Source organism: Thamnophis sirtalis, unplaced genomic scaffold (assembly GCF_051295495.1).
Source record: "Thamnophis sirtalis isolate CommonGarterSnake01/CBP01778 unplaced genomic scaffold, rThaSir2_p1.2 scaffold_7, whole genome shotgun sequence".
In the NCBI taxonomy this organism is placed as follows: Eukaryota; Metazoa; Chordata; class Lepidosauria; order Squamata; family Natricidae; genus Thamnophis; species Thamnophis sirtalis.
This window is the reverse complement of record NW_028261387.1, coordinates 61,218,421-61,227,480: the sequence shown is the minus strand read 5'-3', so window position 1 is coordinate 61,227,480 and position 9,060 is coordinate 61,218,421. Positions and strand designations below refer to the sequence as shown.

The following is a 9,060-nucleotide window of genomic DNA, read 5'->3' as shown; positions in this document are numbered from 1 at the left end:
TAGATTCAATAATGATTTGATCCTTATTGCAAATACAACACTGGGATAATAAATGTGAGTCATGTTTTCTACATTTCTGTTCCAGTTTCCATTCGTCAGTTAAGAGCATTCATGTTCCAAGTTGCTTTAAAACAATTTGCATATCATGTTTCTAATCTCCATAAACTCGGAGACAACAATTTATTTCATTTGCTATCTAATAACCTATCAGGAGATTCACAGCATTATTTTAGTTCAGCATTATGAAACACCTGCACAATTAAAGGCATGATTAAATAGTAGCTGAGTTCATGCTCATAATTGCATCTGGGTGTATATGGCTTAGGGGGGACTACATATGACTACCATTCCCCCATTGAAAGAATAATTGGAGACTATAATTTGAAGCTGAAAATGAACAGCTGGGAAAGATGCAACTCCTCTGCAAAGGGGAAAGAGAAGCCAGGTGTTTTGCTTTGCAAAGAGATGGTTCTTAATCTAAGTCCTTGTCTTCTACCATTTATTTACTCTTGGTACCAGCCACTGCAAACCATTAACAGAACATCTTAGGAGTTGCACCAGAAAGCAAAGCTGTGCGGTGTGATCTGGACTAGGAGAACACTGGGGCCAATGTCCATGTGGGTACAACTTAATTTCTAGGATACACAGCAGGAGTCAATTTTCACAGGTCTAGATTTTCACATTACTTGCTTTTGCATAGGGGAATTTCCATTCTGCTCCTAAAATAACTGTTCTCATCCTACTGTGCCTGTGTCAAACAATCAGGTGACAATCATTTTTACTCATGAGTCCCTCCTCCACAAATCCTCTCTCCATAATTCAACCTGCGTCTTCTAAAAGTGTGCTAAGCACCACACCAGCGTCACTTTTCTTATTGCAAATCTTCCCCTCCCAAAACAGCTACCAAATTTGGTTAAGCACGTTTACATGCGAGACCTAGTTTGGACCACAGGGGTCCAAGGGAGGGACCTCTAGGATCAGGACTACATGGGATGCCCCGACCCACGGACACGGGCAAGTACATCCGTGTTAAACTCTGGCCGCCTACGAACGGTGCCTTTCACTCGTGCGCGCCTGCTGCTTTTTGGGGGAAATGAAAGCATCCCTCCAGCCTGAGACTTCAGTCACTCTCCTCGCTGCTTGGCCGAGCCGCGTACGCCCGTCGGCGCGCAAATGGGTCTTCCAGTCTCCGCGGCAGACAGGCAGACTTCCACACCGGCCCGGACCCCTCAAGGCTTCCAGCGGAGCAGTCCCGCGTTTGGGCGTGAGCGCCGTCTGGCAGGCAAAACTGGGGCGAGGCTCTGGCTGAGCAGGAAAGGAATGCGAGTGGGAAGCAGAAAGAGCCAGGCGCAAGCAAGCGGGCATGTAGCGACAGATCCCGCCAGCAGCGAGGCGCGAGGAACCGAGCCGGGGCTCACGCGGCAGAGGGCGGCCTTTCGCGTTCTCCCGGGGAAAGCCGGAGGAAGAGGAAAAGGCAAGCTTCGGCCGGCGGAACACGCGGCCGTTTCCACGGGCAGCGCTCCTCCCGGCCGGAGCGTCCCTGGTTGCCCCCATGGCAGCGTCGGAGAAGGTGCTGCGGGAGGGGGTGCTGGAGAAGCGCAGCGGAGGGCTGTTGCAGCTCTGGAAGAAAAAACGTTGCCTGCTGAGCGAGAAGGGGCTGCGGCTCTTCGAGGCCGGCAGCCGGGGCTCCACGCGCTGCAAGGAGCTTCCCTTCGCGCACGTCAAGGCCGTCGAGTGCGTGGAGTGGAAGCAGCGGCACATCTACTTCACGGTGGTAACGGACGATGGCGCCGAGATCGACTTTCGCTGCCCCCAGGAAGACCCCAGCTGGTACGCCGACATCACTCTGGCGCTGGTGCGCTTCCAGAACCAGCAAGCGGTGCAGATCGTGCGCGCCAGGCACAGCTGCAGGGCGGGTGAGAGACCTGGAGGGGCGAGGGCAGGGGATGGGCCAGGGGAGGTTTAAGAAGTTCGCGTCGGTTGGGGGGATCTGCCTGAATTAACCAACCCGGAGATATGATCTCTAGGGAAAATGCGGCCTTTGCGTGGAAGCGGGTCGCAATTCATTGTCCGGTACCTCCAGCTGAACATCTTTGTGGCAAAATTAAGAAAGATTTCTGCCTGCTAGAAGGGCTCGGTGCCCCTGCAGTCGCCGCCAGGTAACTTAAGCAAAGCTAGGATTCTCTGCATAGGCCATGCTGGCTGGGGAATTCTGGGTGTTGAAGTCCACACATCTGGTAGTGGCCAGATTTGAGAAATGCCATAGCTCATGTGGCTCAATACAAGACTCTTAAGAGCAGTCAGCCATCATGATTTGCTTTCTCATGGGTTTATTGAATACACCATCATTTGGCTGAATTAATAGATGATACCAAGCTATATTGACCATAGAGAAAAAAAACCAGTCAGTGATTGAATTCTCTCAGCATGTTAAATCAAATCACACATAATGTATGAACTTTATCTTTCTGGCATCTAAAATTCCATGCAAAGAATGGGATTATTAATCCCTAGCGGATGGAGTAGGATTTCTACCTAAAATAAGTAAGGTGAGGTAGGCAAAGTAAGTTGTATTGAATGATAGCCAATCCTGATAGTTACAGTATGTGGATATATGTATAGGGCAATCCTATATACTATGGTGGAGTTAATTATATGAATGTCTATTTTTTATCAGAGATTCACAACATCATGAGGCCATTGGAAATTTTGCAATGTCTGTCAGAGCTCCTCTGAAAGTTACATCAGTTTATAACTGTTAAGGTGCTGGGCAGATTTATTGTAATCATGAAGATCATAATAATTGTATAGGTTTACTGTATAATTACATTCAGTGGGTGTTCATTGGGTGTTTTTTTTAATCTTGGGTGGTTTTTTTTTTAATGTTAAGCCACTCAAAAGCCGGTTCATCCCCCAAAAGAATTGTGTATCCTTGAGGTCGACATTTACTGCTTTGGACATTGGGCAACTAAATTACAGAAGTAGAATCGGGGGGGGGGGGGGGTTTGAAAGAAAAGAAAGTGGAAAGAAAACTTCTCCTGTAGAGAGAAGAGCAGAGTGGAGAAGAAAACCTAACACCCAACAGAAAAAGGCTTGCAGATGAGTTTGTTTAGAGCAGTGGTTCCCAAACTTGGCAACTTTAAGACTTGTGGACTTCAACTCTCAGAATTCTCAGAAGCTCTGCTGGCTGAAGAATTCTGAGAGTTGAAGTCCACAAGTCTTAAAGTTGCCAAGTTTGGGAACCACTGGTTTAGAGGTAGATCACTAATGCATCTGGCCCAATGCTGTTGACAGCAGCCTTTCACTTTCTCCGGGCGTTGAATTTAGAGTGGTTTGCATGCAAGGAAAAGCCTGAGTAACTAAGCTGTGCCCTCCTCTATTCTCAGCCCAACTAAAAACAAATGAACAAACATGGCTGAAAGACTTCTTTTTCTAAGCTGAGAGGTCAGAGGTTCAGGATAAAGTAAAATGGAAAACAGTAGGAGAGAAAGACTAGAAAGGAAGTAAATAAACCGCACAGCATTGTTTGTATCCGCTCCTTCTCAGCAGGGAAGATAATGTTTAGTCAGGCTACATACACACTTCTCATAGAGAATTTTCCATTAATGACTCAACTATACCCATCTTATGCTTGGAGCAATGTTTAAGTTCATTTCTGTTTAAATATTCCAGAACAAAGGTTGAGTTAGCAACTGCATCTCCCTGTGTTTGGATTATTTTACCTTTACTCTAGAACAGCAAATATTCTCCAGTACAGGATGACTGCTTTGTTTCCTCACAGACCTTTACCTCTAGGTAAAGGTAAAGGTTCTCTCGCACATATATGCTAGTCGTTCCTGACTCTAGGGGGGGACGTGCTCATCTCCATTTCTAAGCCGAAGAGCCAGCGCTGTCGGGTCATGTGGCTGGCATGACTAAACGCCAAAGGTACATGGAACGCTGTTACCTTCCCACCAAAGTATTCCCTATTTTTCTACTTGCATTTTTACATGCTTTCAAACTGCTAGGTTGGCAGAAGACTGTTTCTACTCAGATATAATTTGATAGTCTGACTGATCAGGGAAACTAAACTGGGTATGTTCCACTTCTGCCATTTTGCTCTTTGACTGCATTTAATAGATGCGCTTTCTTCTAAAGGGAAAATAGTTCAGAACAATCTTATCCTTTCAACTTATTTCTGATCAAAACAGGTAGCATTCTGCAAGGTCTTCCTTTCTTTTTATATTGAACCTCACCAGAACCAGGAGGGAAGAATCTAAGGGGGCATATTCGTCATTTGTATGCCTTTGCCTAGCAGTCTGTCATATGAAATAATATTTTTTATGGAGTTATGATGCAGAACCAATTCAGCAAACATGATTTTTTTAAAAATACAAGGTACTTTACTTTGTAATTCTAGATACATTGTGGTGTGGTGGAATTGCATTTGGGGAAATACAGTACACTGTTAGGGAAAGGTATTGTTTTAAAATCATTATTTTTATGTGAAGAATGTTGTTGTTTATTTTATGTTCATTTCTATAGCATTTTTCTGTCTATGAAGTGATTTATAGTACTTTCTCACAAATCTGTGAGAAAGGCACATTTTAGGCCAACATGATTTCTTTCTTGCGGTACAGTTAGGGAGTATGCATGGTCTCTTGTATGGCTTAACTCCAGTCTAACTGTTGATTCTCCATCCTCTCCCTTTCCAGCACTTCAACAAGGGTCAACTCCAACCAGCCAGATTCTGGTGAATGGGTCTAAGAAATCCGACTCTCAGCTCAACGTGGAGAGGGTGGAGGAATTTATAGCGGTGACTTCACCTGCTGGTGGACCAAAGGCAATTTCTAGCTGCAACTGAACGAAAACCTCTACTTTCTTTGGTGGGGGCATCTCTGCTGCAAAGTGACATAATGCCTGCCAAATATGTATCACAACAATGGTTAGAAACAGCTTTTGTTTTTCTCCTCTGTTTTTGCTATGATACTTAAGAACTTGGTCTCAATAAGGCATTGAGTAAGTTTCCTATTAGACTGACAGTTTGCTTTCTACTATCAACACCTACTGTGATTTAGGAGACAGATGCAGCAGCTATGATAAAAAGGAATCATTCCATCATTCAGTGTGCCACCAGCCTGATGCTGAGTGAACAGTGCTGGAATAAGATGAACTCTGTGAGTGAGGAACGTTCATGCTATTGAATCTGAGCATGTCAGACATGCTGTGGCACTAGTTTCCTGGTTAAAAAAGCAGAGAACATCTGTCTTCAGATAATCAGGTGGCTCATCTGGAAGGCACAATTGTGAGCCTGCCCCTCTGACCTGAGAAGTCACAGGTTATATGAGGTTATGCTGCTGCTGGAGTAGATGCAGATAATTATTTTTTTTAAAAATATAAGCACCTTAAGAAGCAACTCAATGGGATTTGGGAATCCTAAAACTTCTATAAATGAGTTGGTTATGTGTCTCGCTGCTTTCTGCCACAAAGTTAATGCTCACTGAACCAGCGTCCTGACAATCCATAACTTCAGCTCAGTGAATTATATCAACATCTAGGATTATGTAACATTGCTAGATCCCTTATCTTAGAATTCTTAGATACTAGGGTGCAAGCCTCAAGATAAGAATTCATATACAAGACTGAAGGCTTCTTTATTTCAGTCTTTCGAAGACTGAGCTATGCCACCATCTTTTTCTTCCACTGTCCCATGACTTGTTTGTTTACTTTGGGACATGGGGAGAAAGCAGAAAATAGAACGGCAAGCGCTTGCATTGCCTTTGAAAACATAATTATGAATCCAACATGGAACTGGGAATGTCCTTATTCCTTCTGGTAAGACGATGGAGAGTGGGTGCACACTCATGTACGCCAGAGGCCATTTTACCCTTACTCAGGAGTTATGCCTAACAAATAAAGCAGTGTGAAATAGGAGTATGCACTGTCCCCAATATTACTATTGCTGCTTTCTCATTCCCATTTTATCATCCTTGTGGAAATTCCCTGTTCTCTTGCGGAGCCTGATAATTTCCTAATGTTCAAATGACTGGTTGCCCCTTTTCAGTTTTTCTAATCAACACCCAAAACCACAAGGGGTGGGGGAGATCTGGAATAGATCTACTGTATTTATGACCCTTACCTTGCTTGTCTTGATCTCTTCAGACCAAATGATTAAAAAGGGCTTCTGCACCATAGTGGAAGGGACCTGACATGGGAAAACTACTAGTATAATTATTAATAACATTTCAAGAAAAATCAATGCGCACAAGTTGCCTTGCTTTTGAAACATGCTTTTAAAATCATTCTTTCCTAGCTAATGTATGCTCATTTCTTTGTAATTATGCAGATTTATACCAATTAGGAGCATTGGTATAAAAATGACTATGATCTTAACCACATGAAAGCCAGAGGAAAATTAGGGAAAGTTTGTCATAGAAAGTTTGGTCATTAACTTGAATGTGAAAGACATTTCCTACATTTAATTTGATATGTATTGATCATGACATGCAACTTCACAGTCTAAAAACCTGGATCTGTACATTGTCTGGATCTTGCATAATGTCTGTAGAATCATGATGAAAATACTGTTCTGTTGTGTCAATCACTCAATTGCCTCTGCTTCTCTTTAGTCCATGTTGGTGGGATTCCATGTTATCAATATCCACTGCTCCTTCTGTCTCTGGGCATCACAGCCCAAGTTTAAATAATGTTGATCAGCTGTAATGAGCAATTATAAATCGGCTTCTAACAAACTGTACCCCCCAATTTTTTTTTGATAAAATTATTAAAGATACCTTCGCTTTAAGTACAATGACAATAAAGATTATACTTATACTTAATATGAAAGTGGGTACCCTGCTGATTGCGTTAGGAGTTTTAGATTCTGTAATTGAATAAATGTAATTTATTCAAAAAGTAAAAAGTAGAACATTTTCCTGTTCAAAAAGTAATTCACCAGAATGTTGAAATAAATGAGGTCATTACAATATTTTTGAATATTTTGTATCTTAAAAGTAGTTAGATTTTATGGTGCTATAAAGATTCAAGGATGTTTTTCTTTTATCCTTTCATTATAAATAATTTGAATAAATTTATTTTAAAAAAACTAACAGGGCTCCGGTTTTAATGTTATAAATGTTGTGAAGGCTGATTTTAAAATTACTTGTAGGAAAGCCTCTCCAAACTGCAATGGGATTTCTCTTATATGTCACTTTGCGTTGCAAAAGGTTTTGCAGTGAACGTTCTAATGCACATGCTTACTTTACATAAAGTACAGGTAGACATCTCTGGTATTGTTTCCCATCCAAATGGATTGTGCATTATTTTGCATAGAGATAACCCTCATCTGGGACTGTGCTGCTGAGGATGATCAGCACAGTAGATACACTGCCTTCCAGAAAAACTCATTTCTCTTGTTCTCTAGAGGAACTCTAATGTTCTGTTGTTCTCATCTTACTCTAATGTTTCATAGAGTGCTTAGAGCAGTGTTTTTCAACCTTTTTTGTGCTAAGGCACACTTTTTTCATGAAAAAAATCACGAGGCACACCACCATTAGAAAATGTTTAAAAAAATTAACTCTGCCTATATTGACTATATATAAAGTAATTCTCCCACGGCACACCTTACACTATGTCACGGCACACTAGTGTGCCGCGGCACAGTGGTTGAAAAACACTGGCTTAGAGTGCTGTGCTAAGATCAGAAAATTAACAATGCTTTTGCACCCAGTGTGTTTGGACCAGTGGTGGGATATGACTGGTATGCCCCGGTACAGGTGTACCGGTGCTGGGAGCACCAGGTACCATTCCAGTACAGTGCTCCAGATGGCCCACCCGCCCTCCCTTACCTGTATTTGAGCCGAACGGGGCTTACATGCATGGAGAGTATGGCACCTGCGTGACACTCCACCGAGCAGCTGGAACGTTGCGGGCAGTAAGTACGCATGCTGTGCATGTGCTGCATGCATGCATGTGGTGGACGTCTGGCGCCATTGCATCGTACTGGTTGCAATGGGATCCGGAACCCACCACTGGTTTGGACTTCTGAGCTCCATTTCTGATCTACCTCATAGACTTAACCCACATTCTACCTTTTTAGTGGTTAACACATTCTGCACTTTCAATATATTGGTATTACAACTATTGTAAAGTAAGAAGAAATCAGTTTCATTGGTTTATAAGATAAGGTAGGTATAACTTTTTCCATATCACATATTCAAATGCCTTGTCAAGAAGATATTACAGGCTCATTGTGTTACAGTTGGCACATCTTCAGATCTTCATGTCCTACAATGCCTTTGTTAAAATTAAGCCAACTCTGGCAGACTTTATGCCAGAAGTCAAGATGATCCGATGTGGAAATGAACATTAAGTCAACATCGCAGTAGAATTGGAACTACAAATCCCTCTTTCTTTCAACCCATTTTTGCTTTTTTGTGCCTCTAAATATTAGTGTTAAAATCGGTTCAACTGCATTTCTTTTTTTTTTTTTTTTTTTTTTTTTTTTTTTTAGTGAATAATTTCTTTATTTTTCTTTAAAAAAAAAACACAAATATGTCATCATTTGTCAATCATTAAAACATTGAAGTACAATTTTTTTTTGTGTGTATACCCCTCCCTCCCTCCACCCCCCCACCTCCCCTCCTCCTTCCCCCCCCCCGACTTCCCAGAACCCGTACACGGTATAGAATTTTAACTAACACAGTCTAAAATCTATTGAGAAAAAAGAAATAAAGAAATTAATAACATTCTAGATTGACCTTAGCTTCTTCTTACTGAACTAACTTTAAACAATTTAAATCATTTCTGATCTTAAGCATAGGCTAACTGGAATTTCTTAGTCCCGTATTTATTTTGTATATAGTCAATCCATTTTTTCCAGTCTCGTTTATATCTCTCATTTGAATGATCTTTGAGATATGCCGATATTTTAGCCATTTCAGCTAAGTTTGTTACTTTCAATGTCCATTCTTGAATTGTAGGCAAGTCTTCCTTCTTCCAATATTGCGCCACCAACAGTCTTGCTGCAGTTATTAGGTGCAGAGTCAAATTGGTCTCTACCACTGTAAAGTCAGTACATAT

General features: G+C 41.9%; 1 protein-coding gene across 1 annotated transcript; it reads left to right on the top strand.

Annotated features, from left to right (window-relative positions):
- Nucleotides 1–7,088, top strand: PHLDA3 (pleckstrin homology like domain family A member 3). The gene is made up of 2 exons (XM_014053937.2): nucleotides 1–1,916; nucleotides 4,695–7,088. The coding sequence occupies exons 1-2, from the start codon at nucleotides 1,553–1,555 to the stop codon at nucleotides 4,841–4,843; spliced, it is 513 nt and encodes a 170-aa protein (XP_013909412.1). The 5' UTR covers nucleotides 1–1,552; the 3' UTR covers nucleotides 4,844–7,088.
- Nucleotides 7,089–9,060: the final 1,972 nt, after the last annotated feature.

What these genes read in the sequence shown, in the direction of transcription:
- PHLDA3 (XM_014053937.2), top strand. Translation starts at nt 1,553, where the DNA reads ATGGCAGCGTCGGAGAAGGTGCTGCGGGAGGGGGTGCTGGAGAAGCGC. An exon ending in CAGGCACAGCTGCAGGGCGG is followed by an intron (nt 1,917 to 4,694) that starts GTGAGAGACCTG and finishes CTCCCTTTCCAG; the next exon opens with CACTTCAACAAGGGTCAACT.